We start from the raw sequence: 25,994 nt of genomic DNA on the forward strand, positions 1-25,994 counted from the left end.
TCGCAGGGATAGGCTGGGTATGAAAGACCTCCCTCCCTCCCTCCCTCTCTCCCTCCCCTCGCGGACAAGTGTGTGTACATTGACTCTCCTCACAACACAGCCTGACACCTTTGCACTCCTCCCTCTTCTTGAGTCTCGGAAAACCATGGAGTCGTTGTCTTGTCCCTCCCGTTATGCACATTTCGAAAAAGAAAATGTAGAAGAAAATAAGCTTCCCTGGTTTTTACTGTGTGTCCATGACTTATAATTTCCTCCACCATTATAAAGGGAGGCGGGCAATTCAGCTAGATTATATAGGGTCTTGAACCTTGAAAGTAAATAGAGGCAGCGTGAGTTCGTAAATTGCTCTCCCTCGCCTGGAATTCCATTAAGTTAGTGAGTGCAATTACGTTTCTTTTCCTTCTCCTTTTCTTTTTATTTATCCAAAGTTCAATGATCAAATGGTCGCAAACAATCTTCCTTGATTCTTGATTCTACTGAGAGCCAGTAATGGAAGCTGACTCAATCTTAACTGTATTGAATGTTAAGAACTTAGCATTTCCTTCAGACGTATTTCACTTATCTTTAGTGCATCAGCTTAAGGCGCCATAAAAAGCTGGACTTCGAAAAGAGACACTACACTGTTCCTTGCCATAAAAACCCTACAACCTCACCTCGTAAACGTAGAATAATGAAGAATAATGAGCACCTTAATTAAGCCATAATGCGAAGACACAGCGAGACGTCTGCCTGAAGTAAATGTAGTATTCTTGATGAAGCCCCACGTGTACTAGAGGAGGACTCTTGGAGAGGAGCGAGGAGCGGCGTTACCACTTCTGATAACACTACTGATATCAGACAGAGTCATAACTTGTTTTGACGTATGTTCTTGATATTAAACCCATTGTGAGCAAGGTATCTCGATAAAGCTTGTACAAATAAATAAATAAATAAGAACTAAAACGAAAAGTGCAGTGAGGTAGCCATGATGTCCCGCCTCAACCATCGCCAGCAACCAGGAAGTGGCAGGCGAGAGGAGTCCTGGTATTTGGGGAGCGTGTTGCTGTAAATAACAATAATAATGCGCGTGGAATTTCCAGTCTGAGTCTCCCCTCACTGGCTGGCGGGACTCACAAGCGTCTGACCGAGAGATTCCCGAGCTTCCAGGAGTCGAAGAGGATTATGACACACAACAAAAGCCACGAACCGAAAGTGACAGCGACCACAACTACAACATTCCTGCTGAAGATGATAAGAAGGGAGTGCAATAAAATATGTATGCAAAAAGAGGCTTGGTAGTCTCATCAGTATTCACTGCCGTCTTTGTTTTCCTGAAACTGTCCGTCGCGTCGCATAAACCCGGAAAAGGTTTGCCTAATGAGCGCATTAATGTCACTTCACGTCTAGTTTCTGCCAGACAGCGGCACGCAACACGCTCCTACTTCCTCGCGGTTCCAGTCACCCGCAGAGGACACTTTCCCACTCCAAATTATTATCTTTCTGTGACGTGTCTCTCCCTTTCCTCTCTGTCGGCCAGCAACCTTGTGTGGGAACTGATGGTCCCAGTAACGGGATAGCTTTTCCTTTCTATGATTTATTGCCTGGACTGTCTGCACCATAATACGGAAGACAAGAACAAATTTATCACAACTGTATTCTATATTTTGTTATTAGCTGCTATCAAAGAAAAATCTATGAGCAAGATACCAGTATGCGCCGCCATCTTTCAATTATAAATAATATATAACAAAAACATGTAAACTGTTTTCATTTGTTTTAGTTGGTTAATTAGGTAGTGAATTAGTTAATTATTTAGTTAGCTAGTTAGGTAGTAAGTAAATTAGTTAGCTAATTAGGTAGTTAGTAAATTAGTTCGTTAGGCGGTTAGTAAATTAGTTAATTATTCTTTCAACTATATAGTTAATTATTTATTCAACTGTTTTTATATATTCACTTTCTTTTATTTTATTTTATTGATTTATGGATTGTGTATATATATATATATATATATATATATATATATATATATATATATATATATATATATATATATATATATATATATATATATATATATATATATATATATATATATATATATATATATATATATATATATATATATATATATATATATATATATATATATATATATATATATATATATATAGTTATTTATTTGTATATTTTTTGCTAGACGCGAGCTAGGTGAGAATCTGTTCTGGCGTCTTTCATGATAATTTGGTCTTGATGAGGTGCAGCAGCCGAGAAGGAAGGCGAGGCTTGTAGGAAAAAGAGGGCGGGATGCAGGAGCCATTACCTCAGCCACAATTGGGACCATTAGGGGCGGGAATGAGGCACGTACACAACAGCGGGGAGCTTCTTCGAGGTGCGACGTTGATGATTTCGTCCGCCAGCGTGTCGACACGGGACGAGACACTGCAGCGGATGAGTGGTAACAGTCGGTCAGCTGGAGAGGAAGTAAATATGTCTGTTTGTTATGTGTTCGCTACACCATTACGAGTGAACAGTGCTGCGGTCCAGTTACTCTTTCCTTGTTCGGGGGAATGAGCAAGGAAGGGAGGGTGAGAGGCGCATGAAGATGGCATTTCCTTCCGGTAGCCTCTTCCTCTGTCATTACTTACTTCCTTCAGTTCTGCAGTAGCATGATTGAATTACTTTTTATTCAAGGAATGGGATTTTCGTTAACTCTGCCAGATTAGCGGGGTTACGCGAAACTGGCTGTGACTTAGCAACGAAATGAAAAGAGACGCAAGTTTATTTGGTGATGATGACTAAGACTGCCATTCGATTGTTGACCGTGTGTAGGTGGCGGACTCGTTGTGAGGGAGGGGAGGAAGGCAGCTCCCTTGCGGTCACCATCCATGCCGTTGCCCTTTTCACTTGGCTTTTTATCTTTCTTTTTCGTGTAAAGACGGACATATGCCACAACAAGAGCAGCAATGTTACACATACGTGCAATTAAAAAAACAGGTCGGGAAAATATTGCATATAATTAAGTAAACTCCTTATCTATCATTATTTTTCCTCGGACGCGGACACGAATGCATATTAGTTTAGGTGGTCCTAAGAAATTTTACATATTTTCTATTTAGTCATCGCACCTCAGGTCATCATATCCTGCCTTGATAACGTGATAATCCTGCCAGCCCCGCACCGCATGGCTTGGGTTTCAGCAGGTGTCTGGCGTAAATAATCGTCCATAACTGTGCACGTTTCTGCCAGATGTAGACTCTGCTAGATGGCGTTGAGAATAAAAGAAAAGCAACGTAGTCTTCATATATTTTCTTTCTCACTGTCATCTCACAGTTACACGGTCAACACCGTCAGCATTACTGGCTTAGAGTTACCTCACGTTACCAAAACAGAAAACAGAAAAGAATATAAAGAGAGAGAGAGAGAGAGAGAGAGAGAGAGAGAGAGAGAGAGAGAGAGAGAGAGAGAGAGAGAGAGAGAGAGAGAGAGAGAGAGAGAGAGAGAGAGAGAGAGAACATAATTGATAATCATAATGACAATAATTATACACCACTGCTAATGATAATTCCTTATTGTGAGCATCCTTTGCGTGTGGGAAGACAGTGACTCACATGATGCAATTATCTTTAATTCTTAATTAGTTGATTTTATCGCTACTGATTGGAATGTGTGTGTGTGTGTCTGTGTGTGTGTGTGTGTGTGTGTGTGTGTGTGTGTGTGTGTGTGTGTGTGTGTGTGTGTGTGACCGAATAACAATCAGCGAGCGCAGTTGTAAGTCATTGGCCCCTGACATTGAGCCCCTGAGCCATGAGTGCTCCAAGCAGTGGAGCGCCGAGAGGAAGCCAGACAGAAACAGCCGGGGAAGTCAGTGTCAACCCTTTAAGTGCCTGCTATAAACTCGGGAAGGTCAAGACAAGGACCGTGTGCTATTTTCACTCCCGGATTTCGTGGGCGGCGAGGCGGGTCAGGAGGGCAACGACGGATGGTTGTGGTGGGGGTGGGAACGCCGGACCCGTCTGACTGCCCATCACTGCCCCGACGGGACCCGCTACGAGGAACGAGAGGGAGGGATTCTTGAAACACCATAGACTTGTGACATCTCCTATAGAACAGTCTTGTAGTTTTCTCTCAGCTACCATCCTTCCCGTTAGTTTGCAAGCCACTCCTACCGGGCATTCGCTCTCATAGACAAGTCCGAGGGATGTGATTGCGCAAACATTTATGTAAAACGTAACGGGTCAGGACAGGTTAGGGGCGTAGCGGGGGCCCAAGGGTAGGGAGGAGTGATCAGCGGGACAGGAAGGGAAGAAGCGGGGAAAGCCTTAGAGAGATGGAAAGGGAAGGATGTTATACGTTGTGTGGGCGCATCTTTGTGGGGTCATTGCTCTCGAAAAATTTGAAAATCAGAGGCACCACGTGGTTTCCTGTCGCGTGGATGTAGATGTAAAGGGTTTGGTGTCTGTCTGCTCATGAGTCGAACGTGCTCCGCCTACACTAGCTCGTTACAGACTCGTTTCTCCTTAAAAAACTATTAAAAAGACAGTCGTTTATATCATCATCGTCGTCGTTGTCGTCGTCAGATTACACGGAGGTTATGTTCAATTTAGTCACTAAAACTAGAAGCCGATCCCACGTCCCCGTCAGTATAATCCCGTCGGTGCCTTGTGCTGGTTGCGCGATGTCATGGTACACTGGACATCTGTACTGATGTAGCGGTGAGCTGGGTTGGAGGAACGGGAAGGACTTGGTAGTGAGAGGGAGAAGTTTCAAGTTGGCTCTACATTTGTTGCATGTTAATGTGTCAAAATTGAATAATTCATTTGATCTTCCTCTGACATTAACATACATTAGTGTCATGAGTTACTTTTACTTTCCTTTCATGAAACTACAAACCAGCAACGACATTATTACTTAAGAATTGCATCGTATACACAAAGGGATTATCATTAACTTGATACTCTATAAAAAAAAATACATGTTTAAAATGTACGTCAGTATACCAGCGAAACATTTTGAGAATATGGTTATCATTTTGGAACGTTTCATAATTGATCGAGATCTGAACTCTCGTCTCCACTTGAGTAAAATGATTCCTTAATCTTGTGACGGAACAGGTTCTCCTCGCACTCTTATGAAGGAGGAAGTTTTTATTTTTATTATATACTCAAGTATAATGAACAGTTGCTAAATATATTGCTTTTTCACTCGGCTTCATTCCTTCATTTTCTCCCCCTTCTCTTCCTCCTCCTCTTTCTTCTCCTCACTTTCATTCTCCACTTTCTCTGTTTCCTTCATTTCCATCATGATCATGGTCATCATCATCATCATCATCATCATCATCATCATCGTCATCGTCATCGCTATTTTCCTCATCTTTAACTTGTTCTTGTTCTTGTTCTTGTTCTTGTTGTTGTTGTTGTTATGCTTCTTCTTCTTTTCCTCCTCCTCCTCCTCCTCCTCCTCCTCCTCTCCATTCTTCTATCATTTTCTTTTTCATGTTCTGTTTTCTCATATCTTCTTTTCCTTTCTCTTTCGTCTTCCATTCTTTCTTCTCTTATTATTTAACTGCGTTATTCTTTTCTTATTATTGTTTCGCTATGATAAATTTTTCGAAAGGTTTAATGATAGCCGCGCACAGTACTTCATTATTCCTGACCATTTCCATTTGTCTCACACACTCCAATTACATTTATGGATAACCATTTTTCCAGTCGTATTTTTTTTTTTACACGTATATTCTTATAAATTTTGTTGTTGTCCCTTCGTTGTTTCTTTTCTCTCTCCACACAATGTCCTTGGCTCATTTTTCACTCCTCTCCCACTCCCTCATCTCCTTTCTTCCTCCTTCCTCTACTCTCCCCCGCCGGTAACCCTTCACTCCACCTCGCCACTCCGCCTCGTGTCCCTTTGGCTCCCTTCAGCTCTTGTGACACGACACGTTACATGGCTCGGGGTGTTAGATTTGCCGGCTGGATGATCGACTCTCGCGATATCTTGCCATCACTAATTTCCTCGCAAGCCTTCGGAAGCTTTACAACGTCCAATCCTCTATAGTTATTAATTGTTCGATAATTTTACAGTGTCCAAACAACTTGATAGTTTTATTTTTGCGATTCGTAAAGGACTTTATTGTGTGTTGCGAGTTTGTACCACACACTTTCCGATAGTTTGTTTTACACCCAGAGAGGCTGGTGTGTACGCGTGTGTGTATGTGTGTAGCTGCATGTGTGAGTGTGTGTTGTTCAGAAGGGCCGTGTGTAAACGAGCCCCTCGCGTGTTGACTGGACTAACATGTGCTGTCGGTGTGATCACATCGGGAGAACCTTAGAGGCGGTCATTAACATTTTCGAAAGCCGCGGAGTGTTTTACAAGATGGCTTGATTACATCCTCCGCGTGTGTGCTCTCTCGGTAGTCGAGGGCGCTCTTCACTGAGGCTGTGAGTGATCAGAGTGATTGGAGAGTCATATGGATATTGTCTTCTTCATTTTTAGTGTATTTTTTTTTATTCCTATGTCGGTATCTAATCCAATTTGATGTTTATTATATTGATTTTATGTCACAGCAACGAATCAGCGCCGTTCATAACACAATTTTTTTTTATTGTCTTCATTAACATAATATTCGTATATGCATAAATATGTTGTAAAGCTGTTTGTAATTAGATTATTTTTCATTGTCACAATCAAACCTAATGTTTTTTTTGTTTTTTTTGCTTTGTCAATGCAACAACAATCTCATTGATAATGATTTTTGATGACGATGACAGTGGTAGTAGTGGTGGTGGTGGTGGTGGTGGTGGTGGCGGTGGTCGCAGCAGCAGCAGCAGCAGTAGTAGTAGTAGTATTAGTAGTAGTAGTAGTAGTAGTAGTAGTAGTAGTAGTAGTAGTAGTAGTAGTAGTAGTAGTAATGATAATAATAATAATAATAATAATAATAATAATAATAATAATAATAATAATAATAATAATAATAATAATAGTAAAAACACCAACAACAGCAAGCTCAACAATAAAAAATAACAACGAAATAACCTTAACCAACAACAAAGAAAGCACCAAATTTCCTCTTTGTTCTTCCTCCCATTGCAAATCACGTACCCGTAGACACAGACCATCCACACTAACGCTGGCGAGACTGGAACACTGCTATCGGTGACAGGCCGACCCCGCCCCTGTTGCATTGCGACCCCGGCTTTCCCTTGTCGGCTGAACATTTGTTATGAGACACCATCCCCCCACCCGCGGGAGGCCCCCTGCCCGTTAGGTTGGCGGTCACTTCTCTCTAAGGAGGTCACGCAAGGTCTTGGACGTTTCTGAGATGCCCGTATGGAGTTGCAGCTATAAAGGACTGAAAAAAAGGCATTGAGGGAATGGAGGAGCTGGTAATGCTAGTCCCAGCCGGCTCGTAGTAACCTTGAAACAGTATGTTGTATTTTTGTATGTAGTTGTAGTATTTGTTTTAGAGTTGGAAATATGGTATGAGAGAGAGAGAGAGAGAGAGAGAGAGAGAGAGAGAGAGAGAGAGAGAGAGAGAGAGAGAGAGAGAGAGAGAGAGAAGCGGTCAGTCAGCCAGATAAGCGTAGTCCCTTCATTAAAAACCTTCTGTCCTCGCCTGTACATCCTTGTCTCCATCCAATGCCGGAGTTTATCATCCTTTAGTAAAAGAGGCACGTGCGATGATGAAATAGCGTTGGGAGAGGCAGAGAGTGCCCGGACATTTCCTGCAGCTTCCCTTGTTCTCCACAGCGCCATGGTGTCGGCAGAAGAGCCGGTGTGGTGTTATTAACCTGGTATGCAGACGATGTTCGGTGCACGCCGCCGGCCATGACTGGGTTGAATATAGTAGTACTACTTCGCTTTTTTTTTCCTTCGCCCGAGTACCGTTTTAATAATAGTCTGCTTATCCCATACGGAGCCGGCGAACTGAGCAGGGATAGAAAGACCTGGAGCTTCTTTCTTCTCTCAGCTTCCTATTCTTTGTGTTGGCAACGATCTTAAAAATATAAAGTCAGGCTTCAAAGTTTATGTGCGTGATGGTGATAAAGATAAGAGCGATCTATTGTTACCAACGGAAAAATTCTAATTCTCCAAATCTGCATTGGAGCTAACGGTAAGAAGGAAGGAGGGAGGAGGACGAGGGCTAGTGACGTGCTATGAATTAGATGTGGCTGAGTGGTTGGTGCAAAAAGAAGAGATGACTAAGGCGCAGGTACTGTGATCAGAAAGCAAGATGAGGATTTGATTGAGGTCCTCGCATCATAAGGTTAAGGTCAGAAGTTCCAGTGGGAGAGAAATGGAAGCCTTGCGTGAATATACCGAGTTTGCCCGAAGATGATTAGTGGAGGGAAGAGCAACAGGAGACAGCAACACTCCAATGTGGTCTGTGCCTCAAGGCTTCAATGATGGCGGGACGAGTCTTCTGGCGCCGAGTTATTACCAGGGTTAGGATGGCGGCCTGAGCACCGTGGAGAGCAGTGGTAATATGAAGTACGTACATGCATTCCTAGCGAGAAAGTGCACATTATCATAGTATATCGCATTTCCTTTTATTACTGGATTGTCGTGCGGAATGACAGTTGAAGAATAAAGGAAATTGCACAATGTTCTTGCCTTGTTTGCTGGAATTTGAGGATGTGTTGATGCGTACAGTGTCACTCCTTCTACGGATCCAGAAAAATTATACGTGTCACTTCCATCTGCAGAAGAGAACGCGAAGAAAAAAAAAAATAAGCTAAAACATGACGTTACAACTTATATCAACAACGTTCATATAACTTTTTTCTCATATATTTCTTTTCCTTTCTTTCGTTCTGGAATTACCTTTCCCGGGCGACATGATGTGACGCGGAGAGTGTTGAGCGCACACGGGCGGGGTGGGGGGAAGTCCTACATATTATGGTGATAGATGACGGTGGCGCTGCGTGTCTACCGTGCAAGATGAGGCTCCTCCCTGTCATTGCGGAGTTAAGTGGGCAGGTGTGTGTGGTCGGTCCCTCACCTCTCCCACACTCCCAATCTCCTGCTTCTTCTTTTCTTCTTTATACCTGTTACTTGCCACCTCCTCCTCCTCCTCCTCCTCCTCCTCCTCTTCCTCCTCTTTTTTCCGTGCTCTTTTTATTCTGAATCAGTATTTTTTTCTTTTGTCTCCTCCTTCTCCTCTTCCTCCTCCTCCTCCTCCTCCTCCTCCCCTTCCTCCTGCTTCTCCTTCTCCTTTTCCCTCTCTTCCTCCTCCTTCTTTTCCTTCTCCTCCTCCTCCTTATCCTCCTCCTCCTCCTTATCCTCCTCCTCCTCCTCCTCCTCCTCCTCCTCTTTCTCCTCCTTCTCCCCCTCCTCCTCTTCTTTCATATATTCGTGTTCTTAGTGTTTTGTTGTTGTTGTTGTTGCTGTTGTTGTTGTTGGTGATGGTGGTGGTGGTGGTGGTGGTGGTGGTGGTGGTGGTGGTAGTGGTGGTCTTCTTCTTCTTCTTCTTCTTCTTCTTCTTCTTCTTCTTCTTCTTCTTCTTCTTCTTCTTCTTCTTCTTCTTCTTTTTCTTCTCCATCTTCTTTTTCTCCATCTTCTTCTCCATCTCCTTCTTCTTCTTCTTCTTCTTCTTCTTCTTTTTCTTTTTTCTTTTTTTCTTCTTCTTCTTCTGAGTCATCTTCGTCCTCGTCTTCTTATCATCATCTGGTGGGCGGTGTCACGTTTCGGTTGACATGGAAATAAAGTTAAGGCGTGAATCAGGACGCCCGGACCGCCCAGCCTTGAGGGTTAAGACTGGCCGCCCCTTTGATGCTTTGACTGAGAGATTATCAAAAGCCGCTTAGCTTACACGGAGTTGCTCTTTGTTATTCAATGAGCGCGCTGGGAAGATACCACAAGAAAGAAAAATAACTGACAGGAGGTAAGGATGCAGTACGAGTATATAATGGTTATTAAGCTTCTCACGAAATTGTTCATTATAATTCAATAAAGGCATCTGCAAGGTAACGGAAGGGAAAAAAGATTGACTGGAGACAATGAGTTATTTAATAGTCTCAAGGTTCAAGGTTCGATAATTAACTTCCATGTAATGTTTTGATGCGAGTTGTGCTTGTTAATATGTGATCCTTCCCTTCTGCATGGCTGAGGTATGTTAACGGGTCTTGCTGGTGGAACTTACTTGTTGTTTGTTGCCCGTTATTTTTTCTGTATTAATATTGATAATAGTACACGCCCAATCCTTTCCGGGGTCTTCGGAGCATCTTCACCTGGAAGACTAGCGGCTGTGCTTGTAGTACTGATTTGGTCATGAATTGCTTTATCAGCGTACGTGTAGCGACGGCAATGCAAGATGAGAGCACTGAGTCGCCTGATGAACGATGCAAAGATGGTCACAAAATATTCTGTGTATTTAACTTTCTGGATGTTTCTGTTTCTTTACCTTCCTATAACTTAAAATATTTGAAAGAACTAATATCAATAAATCTCCAGAACTAAATTAATACACACGAATGACATTCTTTTTCTATTCACTTTTTTGGGGAGGGGAGGGGGCGAAGGAGCGGGAACTGGACAAAGCAGTTTTTGTAGCTCTTGACTATATATATAGATAAAAAAAAAAAAAAAAACATGTAAAAAGATCCAGTTATTGAGCAGACTTTTTATGAACTCTTTAAAATCGTACCCTACATTTTATAGCGGGATTATATCAGGAACCACACTAAAGAAAAAATAATGATTTCCACACTTCCTTGCTCTGTTCTCATAACTCTGCGGGTTGGCCTCACCTGCCCACGTGTGCGCCTTTGTTCAAACAGTCTCCAGGTGGGGCATCGCCATCTTGTATGAGAAGAGGCCATAATAATAGTGATCGAGTGTCTGCCCCACACAGCTAACGGGATGGGTTCAGGATGCGTGCTTGGTGTTAAGTGGGCAATTTTTCCCTAGTTAAACACTGAGGAGTTTGAGTTATACTGAGGAGAACATATGAGCTTATTGTAGCCTCTTCTAAGCTACTCTGGATTGTTGTTGTTGTTGTGTATGATTGTCGGTGAAGGGCTTACATTTTGCGATGATTAAGATTTAGTATTAGAGCAACTGTGGCAATAGTTACATTGTTGCCAGCGGGTCATCAAATAGAAAAGATATTAACTATATATCGTAAAACATAATCGGGAAGTGCAGTCAGTATCCCAAACATTACTTGATTGAAATATTTCCAGTAGTGAATAAATTCTGAGTTAGAAAACAAGTGTAGGATGCAAGTAGTAAAATATGTGTTTCTCTCCCCGCTGTGCCTGACACTCTCTGGGCCACTCCTTACAGCCTGCACTCCTCCGCGTGGTGCGTGTAGCTGAATCACAACACTTCAGCTCCCGAGTAGTATTCACAGCAGCGTGTAATAGTAAACCCTTCGCGCACCAGTTCTAGAGATTAGCATAAAAAAAAAAAAAATAGACAGAGCCTAACTTTACAAATGACTGAAAATATTGATGTTCGTAATCTCTGCCATAGTGCTGAAAGAAGACTATATTAACACTATTTTTCTTATTAGATTAAATTGATATCGACATTAATTCACATATTTATATTATTCTTTCTGTTGACATATGTAAGATTCTGGTTGTAGTTCGTAGATCCCGTGATAAAAATTATTTCTCAAGAAGGGAAAATAGCAGACATGCCGCGGCCACCTGCCTGCGCAAGGGGTCACTGGCCTCCAGGATACCCAATGTTGTTGCGCAATGGTTTCGATTTCACGCTCAAGGCTGAGGGTCGGGATGACTAGAATAAAATTTGCAGAGTAACAAGATTACGTGGTGAAGGTCCGCCCTCCCCCATCGCTGCTACCTCGCTCACCGGGCAGTGTGAGAGTAATAAGTGGTGTGAGGAGGAGGAGGAGGAGGAGGAGGAGGAGGAGGAGTTGTATGTTCTTTACGAGCCTTGCTTGTTTATGTTGGATGTGGAAATTGTTTTTTGATGCTCCTTCCGGCAGGTAATAAATGATAAACCTACACACACACACACACACACACACACACACACACACACTTTAAATTAATTAAATTGCTTGACATTAAAGCAAATCCCAGTATTTAACTAATTAATTTCGTTCAGCAAAACAATTGTTACTTTAGTGTATTAAGTACTACTTAATTTCAAACAATGAAAAATTTTAATGAAAAAAAGGGTAATTGTGACTTATCGCGCCCACTAAGGACTACTTCGTGGACTCTGTCAAGATGGATTCCCTCTCCAGAGCACCAGAACACAAGTAATGGAGCGGCTGAGCTTCACCGCAGCCCCCTCGTCTTGCTGGTTGTAAGATTCAGACTCCGGCAAAGTTTTAAGCCAGATAAATGTAGCAAGAATGACTGAGCGACTCAGATCTGTCATCACTATCTTGTTAGTGGCTTATCAGAGCCAATTCCTTGCAGATGTGATTAATAACTCAATTATATAGGATATTAATAAGCTCAGTTCATATGAAAGAATGCGGAGAGAATCTTCCATTTATAGAATACTTTTTTAAAGCCGCCTGTACCAATGCAGACGTTAAGGTAATTCCTGCAAGTAAATGTGACTCATATAATATATATATATATATATATATATATATATATATATATATATATATATATATATATATATATATATATATATATATATATATATATATATATATATATATATATATATATATGTGTGTGTGTGTGTGTGTGTGTGTGTGTGTGTAATTATGAAAATTCAAAATATTATCTTCCTGTCAATAGACAATATCCAGGAATATTAATAAAGTCATCATTACAGTTAAGGACCGCACCAGTATGAACCGCTACAACGGTCAAAGTTAATGTTACTTCTTGTTTTCCTTATCTCTTTTCCTCCGGCGTCAATGCATCGATTCACTGTTCGCAGTTCAAAACTTTTTGTTAAAGCGAATTATTTTCATTAACACTTACTGTAGTTATTCGGATAGGCTTGCAGAAACAATACTACTAGAAAATACTACTAGAATACTACTAGAAAACAAAAGCAATAGTTTCCCTCCAAAGCAAGGCGTGTATGGTTAACACAACGGTATGCACGCCTTTAAGCGTTAAATCAGGAATAAGATAACGTTCTCTGGGCCGCCGAACGCTAGTTTTGTCCGCATCGGTCCGCCTCCAGGCCCTCCCACCACACGGTCTTAAAAGTTTATCGCCGCCCTTATCTTCCTCCTCTGTGGCGGGGAAGATTTGCGACGCCAGGTTGTCTTCCACTCGCTATTTTCAGGGTGAATATGTACGATGATTTTGCAGTAAGTCTTATCCGGTCTCTCAATTAAATTAAACTACATATTTTTACTTCCACATTTTGTTGATACAGAAAAGATATGCACATATGCAATGATTTTGTGCCTTCGTACAGCTTACAGGAAATCTTTGTAGTCCCTAATCCGCAACCTGCTTGACTAGTTCCTTTTTTATATATTTAGAGGAATTAACTCCCGCAAACCCCGGACCCCAGCCTTCATCTTGACCCAGAAAGGCTGCCAGCAGGGAGCGGCGGCTAACAGTGCTCGTCTCATTCCTTCCATCACCGAACTGACCATGCCCGCCATATTAGTTGTGTGCAACTCACCTTTTCTAGAAGAACATATCAGTATTAGTGATGACTGATGACTTTAATTATACTACCTATACCTGTGCAAATGTTTAGTTCTCTCTCTCTCTCTCTCTCTCTCTCTCTCTCTCTCTCTCTCTCTCTCTCTCTCTCTCTCTCTCTCTCTCTCTCTCTCTCTTAATTGCAAGTCATAAGAATGTATTTCTATCATTGAACTGTTAACGTAAAAAGAATGAGACAAATTGCCTGTAACGTTGCTGTGTAGGTTTTATGTAGATTTAATATAGATATTTTGCGTAGATCACTATACGTCTTCGTTACAATATAAATTTACAGTCTAGTTCAGTGTTTACCTTGGTCCGGGCAAACCGCGCACCACAGGTTAGGTTGTAAAAGTTTATGCGTGGTGGGAAAAGACAAGCATTGTGGTACCAGTCATCTTCAGCCTAGCGTGTTTTAGCACCTCCGCCCACCCATCATTACGGCAAGTTATTAGCGTCTACCAAGTACCACCCTTGCACAGACACGCACCCTCGCTACTCTGCCAAGCCTCTCCGTTTCCTTCCTTCTACCGCTGCTGTTCACGGCTATGACTTCCGCTCTCATGTAACTGTGCTCAGACACCCACGTGATTCACACCCACATCCTTCCACGGCCAAAACATGCTGCTCCCTACGGTGCTCACACTTACCTGCCTTAATATTTGTACTTTAAGCAAACACAGGCATGACTATCTATCTACCTATCTATCTACACACACACACGCATGTTCCTTTCATCGTAAATACACAGAGGTCTTCGACACGCACCCCCGTCTGCCCATCCTGCACTCCCATGTACGTGCATTCACCTGGCTTCACTCGCCTCGGTTTAGGGCAACACCTTCATGCTTGTTCTGAACCTGTACACGCCTCCGCTGCTCCTGGAGCTCCACCTCTGCTGCATCATGCTCGTGTTTACAGCAATCCAGATAAGCTTATTTGTATCTTTCTGATGTTCACGTAAGGTTAATTGATATTTTCTATTTTTCACTTGTATTCGTCATAAAGCTTCTTATTTTCTGTACACTGGTCATTATCTCATTTTGCACCGTATCTGCTCCAATTATTTTTTTTTAGCCATTTAATTCCTTTTTTTTTTTGCTTTAATTCCTTGCTTACGAAACAATGACAAACATTATATCATCCCTCATATTTTTTTTCCATAATTTTTATACATTGAGGCTTATCTTCTTCACATCATATGATCCCTTCGAATTAATATTTTCTTCTTTCTTAGCTCTTCCTTCCTTACGACTCAATGAGAAAAGACACTTACAAATCATCGTCAGAAATCTGTAGTTGGTCGCGCACCAGGAGAAACTTGCTTGCACAGTCCTGTCAGCGGAATACTAATGGACCTCAGATCACTTACCGCCCTTCTCGAACCCCGTCAGTTAGTGTGGCAGCCGCGGGGGAGTCGAAAGTGTGTCTAGCGCTTCAATCTGATTAATGACATCACCCGTTCATTTACATTTTGTCCGCCTGCCTCCTGTTTTTATGCGCACATGTAACTGTATCGAGACGTTCCTTCCTCTTCTCTGGCTCTCCGGTACCCCTCCCTCTCTCGTGCCAGGGACGGGCAGCGCGAGGGCCTTGTCATATTAGGATGCTGTGGGTCAGTGGGCAGTTGGACGTGAGGCATTAGGAGGCTTTATAAGGGGACGAAGATAGGGAAGTGGGAGTGAGGTAATGAGAGGAAGCTTGTAAAAGTGTTATGTGACTCGTAGGTTTGTTTACCTTTTTTTTCCTTGTCCTGTTTGTCTGTTATCTGTCTTGTCTGTTTGTCTTTGCTATTTGTCTCTGTAAGTTTGTCTATGTTGTTTGCCTTTGTGTGTCTGTTTGTTTTTGGTATTTGCCTTTGTCTGTCTGTTTTGTCTTTGTTGCTTGTCTTTGTTTGTTTGTTTGTTTTGTCTGTAAGTCTATTTGTTTGTCTGTCTGTCTGTCTGTTTGCTTACCCCTCGGCTCTCTCTCTCTCTCTCTCTCTCTCTCTCTCTCTCTCTCTCTCTCTCTCTCTCTCTCTCTCTCTCTCTCTCTCTCTCTCTCTCTCTCCCTGCTTTTCCTCGTTTTTTTTTTTTTTTAACGATTTGATCCTGTATCTCCTGCAGGCTTTCTTCTGGTGACTTGAATGGTTGGCTTGTAGGCTTATTTCGTGGCAGCGCCGACTGGATTTTTTAAATGACACCTGTGGAGGTTCATCCTGTCCTCCAGTGTGTGTGTGTGTGTGTGTGTGTGTGTGTGTGTGTGTGTGTGCTTATCCGTTCTATAATTTATATACATTTTCTTGACTTTGCCTACCTGCACGCCTCAGCAAACTAGTTCTTTCTGTAATTTTTTTTTTTTTTTCATCCCTGGAAATTCGCGTAAGATTTTGTTCGTATTATAAAAATGAGAGTACATGGGTGGATGTGGATGCGAGTGTTGCTGTGGATGGACGAATGGATTGGTGGATTGGCAGGCCGGGTGTGGAAACAAGATAACATCGAGCGGATGCCATCAGTCTTGTTCTGATAACACTGCTTGAAGGGAAAAAATGGCTAATCACCTTTCCAGACACCATTGTTTCATTTTACACAAGGTTTGTAACGTAGCGTCCTCATCCTGAACCACGATATCCGCCGGCCGTATGCTGTGCCGCTGGTGGGCTGAAGACAGGCAATGACCGACCCACCTTGAAGAACACTGCAGAGGACGTTGTATTAAAGTTTTGAGTGGTTTTTCCTCCCGCATTTTTCGTCCAGATACTCTAATTGCCTAATGTCGGTTAAATAATCTAGTACACTTTCATGTTCTACATTCTAATTATTCTTCTCTGTCACTTTATTCGTCGATCACCGTGAATCACACTGACATATTACCTTTTTTATTTATTCAAAGAAGACTAATTTATTTTAAACAAAATCTACGCTACACTGTATCTTATCCACCCAATGAGCGGCCAAAATAATAATAAAGATCAGGTCTGGAATACTGTGTGGGTGGCTGGGTGCATCTGACTCATGAACAAGGGTCGGTGGTAAGGGTCTGTCCGTAAAGGCCCAGGGGCTAAAGGTGTTTTTTTAATTCTTTTTTTTTTATTTAGTCTTCGGGAATACCTGTGTGTGTTTGCGTGGGTGTGTATGTGTGTGGACCGCTTTGTACTGAGTATCTATCTGCGTGATCCGAGACACTTGGTCGTTATTTATTCTTATTCGTGTTGGCTTCCCTGAAGAAAAGGTTCTCCAGAAAGACAACACGATACACAGTCATGGCATCGAGAGCAAAAAAAAAGAAAAAAGAAAAGAAAACTAATGACATTTAAACTCACTGCCTTACATTGAAGCAGTGAGCGTGAAAATAGAAAAATAAATGTTACTGTTTTCCCGTGGGAATATTCTTCACCTTCTCACTGTTTTATTTGTAAACTGATTTTATCTTATCCAACACCTGGATTATTTGCTAAGACTGTTTAATTAGTTTCTTTAATTTGAGAAGCTTTGACACCTCAATTTCAAACGATTATAATGTCAACATAATAATAAGATTGAGAGCGTCTCTCTCTCTCTCTCTCTCTCTCTCTCTCTCTCTCTCTCTCTCTCTCTCTCTCTCTCTCTCTCTCTCTCTCTCTCTCTCTCTCTCTCTCTCTCTCTCTCTCTCTCTCTCTCTCTCTCTCAGAACGCACACACACACACACACACACGTGCACCTATCAATCCTTTCTCTACCCTTTCTCAACAGTCTCCTTCACTCCTCCCCTCCCTTTCTTTCTCCCTCCTTCCTCTTCCTTCCCTTACCAATACGTAAATTGAAAGAATATTTGATCAGATCTGTTTATTTACACCACTCAGTATACTCTGCCCGCGGAAAGTAACAATTATGACAATAAGCTGTTCACTGACGCAAGCGTTGTTGAGGGTAAGAGAGTATCGCGGATGGGCTAGCTTTCTGTGCGTGGAAAGGCTCTGCCCAGGCCTGATCTTTAGCGGGAGGGAGAGTTTTAGGGTGCTTGAAGCTGGCATAGATCATTGAAAAGTTTAGACGTTATGCGCCGTGATAAAAAATAAATAAATACTCTGAGGAAAGTGTAGACGCAAAGTACTGGGAGCATTCTTTTATTCTTGGTGACATTTTGGGAAAACACAATGCCATCTTCAGAAAGTAAACTAAATCTGACTAAAAACCCTTTAAAACAACAACAACAACAACAACAAACACTTCTCTTGAAGAGACAGAAGAGACTGACCACCTGGCCTTACACTGAAGACCTGCTAAGCTCCTGTACACCAACATATGAACATAACACCATCTTACTGTAAGGGACTCCTGTCGATAGATGGCAAACAAAACTCAAACTATATTAAATGTTAGAGACCCTAAACCTGGTTAAATATAAAAAAAATAAATAAATAAATATTACAATCCATGCCTAAATAATATGATATACTTTTTCCAAACAATGTTAATTTTCATAGAGGTGTTACTGAAATTTGAAGGGGAATTCTGTTGATTGATTAATAGGGATTCGGTTGTCCTGAGCTGTTTCGTTACTATTTAAAAAACCTATATTTAAATTTTCTTCTCTTATATGATAGTTTAATGTATTGCAAATTCCCTAATGTTAGAAAAATTTGGGTGATTTATGGGATCAATTTGTTCTGAATGATTTGACTTTGTGCTCGAACGTAAGGCCTGCACGTTAGTCGCTTCCTCCCTTTCTTCAAGAGAAGTGATTTTTTTTTTTTTTTATGTTAACTAGTTGTAATTGACGGTATTGTGTGTTTTTTTTTTTTTTTCGAAAGCTATCCAAAAATAAAGGAATGCTGCCAGTATTGTGCGTCTACACGGACAAGCCTTCGCGTGTGTATGTGTCTTGTCCGTACCTGTATAATGTTATGGGCAATAATTAAGTTGATTATTATCTGTGCTGAGTTGACTCTTCCCCCGGATCCTCATCTGGAGAGGCCGTGCTATTTTATACATAATGTATGATTATTGTAAACTGGTTTAGATAATGATAATAAACTTATAAACTAAAGAAAAAAAAGCTGTGAAAAAAATTGCAGTATTAACCACAAATATATAATATAAATGTAATTTTCGGAGCATCATTCCTGTCTGGCCGCAGTTGCCTCAGCCAGACGGACGGTGTGGTAGTCAGAGGCACAATCAGAGCGAGAAACTGCCTGCTGGTAGAGGAAAATTATCCACTGGGAAGACAGGCCCGTTAGCCAATCCCTGAAGAATGACTTAGTTTTCTCTGATAATTTAGATTGCAATTTTACCTGGTGATATTTCATTACATTGTTTGTAGTTTGTTCACAACTAAACGGGCATAACAAAACACCCAGTAATAAAATTGTTTGTAGCAGGAAATATGTATTTGTACATAAAGTAGACTTACCTTTCATCCTTCCTTTCCAGGATAACCATGAAGCGGGAGTCCAAAATATTGCTGCTGGCGGCTCTCGTCACAACGTGTTATGGTAACTATGTACTATATATATATATATATATATATATATATATATATATATATATATATATATATATATATATATATATATATATATATATATATATATATATATAGTATATTAAAATATAAAAGTAATGCTTTATACCCTATTTGTCAATATACCAAGATAATATATCAGGATAAAGGAAGTTGGATACGAGAGACAGACATACATATATGCATAGATCTCGTGTTTGTGTATGTATGTGTGTGTGTGTGTGTGCGGTAGGTGGGTACTTACGTGGGTGGATGTGTGCGCGTGTCAGTCTAGTTTTATTTAAACTTATAAGTGGAATGCAAAGAGATTTATTATTTTTCAGCTCTTCATATTGACAAACCAGTCTTAAGAAGCAGACGATCGTTTCGGACGCCAAAGATCAGCAGAGGATGGCGAGTAAACCCAGGAAAAGGAACACTTACTGCTGTCCGAACAGCTGGAGGTAACAGCCTTCTCAAACCTCGCTCATTGGCTTGTATAGAAGAGGGATTCTTTCCTGTACCAGGAATGTGTAGTAAATTTTACCGCTGTGTTGACATGAGCGGGATGGGGCTCCGCTTCTCAGTATTCAATTTTGATTGTCCATATGGCACCGTGTTCGATGATGACCTTGATATCTGCAATCATCCTTACGCGGTGAAGAACCCACGAGAGTGTGCCGGCGCCATGGCCAGCTTGCCCTTGCCGGAACCACCAGGAGTAGATACATCAGGATCTGGAGGAACTGGAGGTGTTGGAGGAACTGGAGGTGTTGGAGGAACCGGAGGTGTTGGAGGAACTGGAGGTGTTGGAGGAACTGGAGGTGTTGGAGGAACTGGAGGTGTTGGAGGAACTGGAGGTGTTGGAGGAACTGGAGGTATTCCAGGTACAGGAGGTGTTGGAGGAACTGGAGGTGTTGGAGGAACTGGAGGTGTTGGAGGAACTGGAGGTGTTGGAGGAACTGGAGGTATTCCAGGTACAGGAGGTGTTGGAGGAACTGGAGGTGTTGGAGGAACTGGAGGTGTTGGAGGAACTGGAGGTGTTGGAGGAACTGGAGGTGTTGGAGGAATTGGAGGTATTCCAGGTACAGGAGGTGTTGGAGGAACTGGAGGTGTTGGAGGAACTGGAGGTATTCCAGGTACAGGAGGTGTTGGGGGAACTGGAGGTGTTGGAGGAACTGGAGGTGTTGGAGGAACTGGAGGTGTTGGAGGAACTGGAGGTATTCCAGGTACAGGAGGTGTTGGAGGAACTGGAGGTGTTGGAGGAACTGGAGGTGTTGGAGGAACTGGAGGTGTTGGAGGAACTGGAGGTGTTGGAGGAATTGGAGGTGTTGGAGGAACTGGAGGTGTTGGAGGAACCGGAGGTGTTGGAGGAATTGGAGGTGTTGGAGGAACCGGTGTTGGAGGAATTGGAGGTGTTGGAGGAACTGGAGGTGTTGGAGGAACCGGAGGTGTTGGAGGAATTGGAGGTGTTGGAGGAACCGGAGGTGTTGGAGGAATTGGAGGTGTTGGAGGAACCGGAGGTGTTGGAGGAACTGGAGGTATTCCAGGTACAGGAGGTGTTGGAGGACCTGGAGGTGTTGGAGGAACTGGAATACCTGGAACTGCTGGAGTGCCTGGCACAGCTGGAACACCTGGAACAGGTGGAGTACCTGGAACAGGAGGATTGCCTGGATCAGGACAACCTGGAACAGGAGGACTGCCTGGATCAGGAGGAGTGCCTGGCACAGCTGGAACACCTGGAACAGGTGGAGTGCCTGGAACAGGAGGACAACCTGGAACAGGAGGACTGCCCGGAACAGGAGGACTGCCTGGAACGGGAGGACTGCCTGGAATAGGAGGAGTGCCTGGAACTAGTGGAGTGCCTGGAACTAGTGGAGTTCCTGGAACAGGAGGACAGCCTGCAACAGGAGGAGTGCCTGGAACAGGGGGACTGCCTGGAACAGGGGGACTGCCTGGAACCGGTGGAGTACCTGGAACAGGTGGAGTCCCTGGAACAGGAGGACTACCTGGAACAGGAGGACTGCCTGGAACAGGAGGAATGCCTGGAACAGGTGGAGTGTCAGGAACCGGTGGACTGCCTGGAACAGGAGGACTGCCTGGAACAGCTGGAGTTCCTGGAACAGATGGAGTGCCTGGAACAGGAGGACTACCCGGAACAGGAGGACTGCCCGGAACAGGGGGACTGCCTGGAACAGGTGGAGTGCCTGGAACAGTAGGACTGCCCGGAACAGAAGGACTGCCTGGAACAGGAGGACTGCCAGGAACAGCTGGAGTTCCTGGAACAGCTGGAGTGCCTGGAACTGGAGGACTACCCGGAACAGGAGGACTGCCCGGAACAGGGGGACTGCCAGGAACAGGTGGAGTGCCTGGAACAGGTGGAGTACCTGGAACAGGAGGACTGCCTGGAACAGCTGGAGTTCCTGGAACAGCTGGAGTGCCTGGAACAGGAGGACTACCTGGAACAGGAGGACTGCCCGGAACAGGGGGACTGCCTGGGATAGGTGGAGTGCCTGGAACAGGAGGACTACCTGGAACAGGAGGACTGCCTGGAACAGGAGGACTGCCAGGAACAGGTGGAGTGCCTGGAACAGGTGGAATACCTGGAACAGCTGGAGTGCCTGGAACAGGAGGACTGCCAGGAACAGGTGGACTGCCTGGAACAGGTGGACTCCCTGGAACAGGTGGAACTCCTGGAACAGCTGGAGTGCCTGGAACAGGAGGACTACCAGGAACAGGAGGACTGCCAGGAACTGGAGGACTGCCAGGAACAGGTGGACTGCCTGGAACAGGTGGAACTCCTGGAACAGCTGGAGTGCCTGGAACAGGAGGACTGCCAGGAACAGGTGGAGTGCCTGGAACAGGTGGAACTCCTGGAACAGCTGGAGTGCCTGGAACAGGAGGACTGCCAGGAACAGCAGGACTGCCAGGAACAGGTGGGCTACCAGGAACAATTGGAACTCCTGGAACAGCTGGAGTTCCTGGAATAGGAGGACTGCCAGGAACAGGAGGACTGCCAGGAACAGGTGGAACTCCTGGAACAGGTGGAACTCCTGGAACAGCTGGAGTGCCTGGGACTGGAGGACTGCCAGGAACAGGGGGACTGCCTGGAACAGGTGGAACTCCTGGAACAGCTGGAGTGCCTGGAACTGGAGGACTGCCAGGAACAGGTGGATTGCCTGGAACAGATGGAACTCCTGGAACAGCTGGAGTGCCTGGAACAGGAGCACTGCCAGGAACAGGAGGATTGACAGAAACAGGTGGACTGCCAGGAACAGGTGGACTGCCTGGAGCAGATGGAATTCCTGGAACAGCTGGAGTGCCTGGAACAGGAGGATTACCAGGAACAGGAGGACTGCCTGGAACAGATGGAACTCCTGGAACAGAAGGACTGCCAGGAACAGGAGGACTGCCAGGAACAGGGGGACTGCCTGGAACAGGTGGAATTCCTGGAACAGCTGGAGTGCCTGGAACTGGAGGACTGCCAGGAACAGGTGGAGAGTCTGGAACAGGAGGACTGCCAGGAACAGGGGGACTGCCTGGAACAGATGGAACTCCTGGAACAGCTGGAATCCCTGGAACAGGAGGACTGCCAGGAACAGGTGGAGAGTCTGGAACAGGAGGACTGCCAGGAACAGGGGGACTGCCTGGAACAGATGGAACTCCTGGAACAGCTGGAATCCCTGGAACAGGAGGACTGCCAGGAACAGGTGGAGAGTCTGGAACAGGAGGACTGCCAGGAACAGGGGGACTGCCTGGAACAGATGGAACTCCTGGAACAGCTGGAATCCCTGGAACAGGAGGACTGCCAGGAACAGGAGGACTGCCAGGAACAGGTGGACTTCCTGGAACAGCTGGAGTGCCTGGAACAGGAGGACTGCCAGGAACAGCAGGACTGCCAGGAACAGGGGGACTGCCTGGAACAGGTGGAACTCCTGGAACAGCTGGAGTGCCTGGAACTGGAGGACTGCCAGGAACAGGTGGACTACCTGGAACAGGTGGTACTCCTGGAACAGCTGGAGTGCCTGGAACAGGAGGGCTGCCAGGAACAGGAGGACTGCCAGGAACAGGGGGACTGCCTGGAACAGGTGGAACTCCTGGAACAGCTGGAGTGCCTGGAACAGGAGGACTGCCAATAACAGCAGGACTGCCAGGAACAGGGGGACTGCCTGGAACAGGTGGAACTCCTGGAACAGCTGGAGTGCCTGGAACTGGAGGACTGCCAGGAACAGGTGGACTACCTGGAACAGGTGGAACTCCTGGAACAGCTGGAGTGCCTGGAACAGGAGGGCTGCCAGGAACAGGAGGACTGCCAGGAACAGGGGGACTGCCTGGAACAGGTGGAACTCCTGGAACAGCTGGAGTGCCTGGAACTGGAGGACTGCCAGGAACAGGAGGAATGCCAGGAACAGGAGGACTGCCAGGAACAGGAGGACTGCCAGGAACAGGTGGACTACCTGGAACAGGTGGAACTCCTGGAACAGCTGGAGTGCCTGGAACAGGAGGGCTGCCAGGAATAGGTGGAGTGCCTGGAACAGGTGGAACTCCTGGAACAGCTGCAGTGCCAGGAACAGGAGGACTGCCAGGAACAGGTGGACTGCCTGGAACAGGTGGAACTCCTGGAACAGCTGGATTCCCTGGAACAGGAGGACTGCCAGGAACAGGTGGACTGCCAGGAACAGGTGGACTGCCTGGAACAGGTGGAACTCCTGGAACAGCTGGAGTGCCTGGAACAGATGGAACTCCTGGAACAGGAGGACTGCCAGGAACAGATGGAGTGCCTGGAACAGGTGGAACTCCTGGAACAGCTGGAGTGCCAGGAACAGGGGGACTGCCAGGAACAGGTGGACTACCTGGAACAGGTGGAACTCCTGGAATAGCTGGAGTGCCTGGAACAGATGGAACTCCTGGAACAGGAGGACTGCCAGGAACAGCAGGACAGCCAGGAACAGGTGGAGTGCCTGGAACAGGTGGAACTCCTGGAACAGCTGGAGTGCCTGGAACAGATGGAACTCCTGGAACAGGAGGACTGCCAGGAACAGGAGGACTGCCAGGAACAGGTGGAGTGCCTGAAACAGAAGGAACTCCTGGAACAGCTGGAGTGCCAGGGACAGGAGGACTGCCAGGAACAGCAGGACTACCTGGAACAGGTGGAACTCCTGGAATAGCTGGAGTGCCTGGAACAGATGGAACTCCTGGAACAGGAGGACTGCCAGGAACAGGAGGACTGCCAGGAACAGCAGGATTGCCAGGAACAGGTGGAGTCTCTGGAACAGGTGGAACTCCTGGAACAGCTGGAATGCCTGGAATAGATGGAATTCCTGGAACAGGAGGACTGCCAGGAACAGGAGGACTGCCAGGAACAGGGGGACTGCCTGGAACAGGTGGAACTGCAGGAACAGCTGGAGTGCCTGGAACTGGAGGATTGCCAGGAACAGGTGGAGTACCGGGAACAATTGGAACTCCTGGAACAGCTGGAGTGCCTGGAACAGGAGGACTGCCAGGAACAGGTGGACTGCCTGGAACGGGAGGACTGCCTGGAACAGGTGGAACTCCTGGAACAGCTGGAGTGCCTGGAACAGGAGGACTGCCAGGAACAGGTGGACTGCCTGGAACAGGTGGACTCCCTGGAACAGGTGGAACTCCTGGAACAGCTGGAGTGCCTGGAACAGGAGGACTACCAGGAACAGGAGGACTGCCAGGAACTGGAGGACTGCCAGGAACAGGTGGACTGCCTGGAACAGGTGGAACTCCTGGAACAGCTGGAGTGCCTGGAACAGGAGGACTGCCAGGAACAGGTGGAGTGTCTGGAACGGGTGGAATTCCTGGAATAGCTGGAGTGCCTGGAACAGGAGGAGTGCCTGGAACAGGTGGAATTCCTGAAATAGCTGGAGTGCCTGGAACAGGTGGAATTCCTGGAACAGCTGGAGTGCCTGGTACAGGAGGACTTCCTGGAACAGGTGGAGTACCTGGAATAGGAGGAATGCCTGGAACAGGAGGACTGCCTGGAACACCAGGAGTGCCTGGAACAGGTGGAGTGCCTGGAACAGGTGGAGTACCTGGAACACCGGGAGTGGCTGGAATACCTGGGTTCCCTGGAACACCTGGAGTGCCTGGAACACCGGGAGTGGCTGGAACACCTGGAGTGCCTGGGACAGGTGGAGTGCCTGGAACAGTTGGAGTGCCTGGAATAGGTGGAGTGCCTGGAACACCGGGAGTGGCTGGAACACCTGGATTCCCTGGAACCCCTGGAGTGCCTGGAACACCGGGAGTGTCTGGAACGGCTGGAGTGCCTGGAACTGTTGGAATCCCTGGAACACCTGGAGTACCAGGAACACCGGGAGTGTCTGGAACGGCTGGAGTGCCTGGCATCCCTGGAGTGCCTGGAACTGTTGGAATCCCTGGAACACCTGGAACTCCTGGAGGACTTTTGGGTGGATCAGGTGTGCCTCCCCCATTCGTACTGATGTGCTACCACGACAACAAGTATCGCAGACATCCACTGTATTGCAACAGATACTATTACTGTATATGGGACGGCACACAATGGACCTTCCCAATCTTTACCTGTCCTGATCGGCTTGTGTTTGATGAGATCTCACAGCAGTGCTCGTTTGAAGGTTAGTCTCTGCTATTTTATTGTTTCCAGCTCTGTTTTCTTTTCATATAGGTTAATGTGTCTTCTTTCCCAAGTTTTTTTTCTTTTTCATGAAAATATATATCTAATTTTACCATATTCCTGTTTGTAGTAGTTACTTTGAAACATTTTTCGCTATCCTTCCTTTATTCAGTTTGAATTTCAAATTTCCTTCGCATTTATAGTACCTCTCATACCGAATAGAGAACAATGTTTTATAAATAGGAAAAAATGACAGTGAATTGTGATACTGAATGATTTTTTGTTGCTTCAGAATTTACTTGTCCAACAAGAAAATAGACAGCTTCAC

At 45.1% G+C, this 25,994-nt stretch overlaps 1 protein-coding gene across 3 annotated transcripts in view; it reads left to right on the forward strand.

The window, feature by feature from the left end:
• The window catches only part of LOC135108308 (uncharacterized PE-PGRS family protein PE_PGRS54-like), a 33,228-nt gene that overhangs the window by 4,070 nt on the left and 3,164 nt on the right, over nt 1-25,994 (forward strand). For 2 of the 3 annotated variants that reach the window (XM_064019137.1, XM_064019138.1), the window contains 2 exons: nt 18,978-19,039; nt 19,392-25,667. In XM_064019137.1, coding sequence (XP_063875207.1) covers nt 18,985-19,039; nt 19,392-25,667 — 6,331 coding nt within the window. In that variant the 5' untranslated portion in view covers nt 18,978-18,984. The remainder of the gene's footprint in view (nt 1-18,977; nt 19,040-19,391; nt 25,668-25,994) is intronic. The other variant, XM_064019139.1, reaches the window with a different exon arrangement.

The sequence above is a fragment of the Scylla paramamosain genome, chromosome 17 (assembly GCF_035594125.1).
Source record: "Scylla paramamosain isolate STU-SP2022 chromosome 17, ASM3559412v1, whole genome shotgun sequence".
NCBI lineage: Eukaryota > Metazoa > Arthropoda > Malacostraca > Decapoda > Portunidae > Scylla > Scylla paramamosain.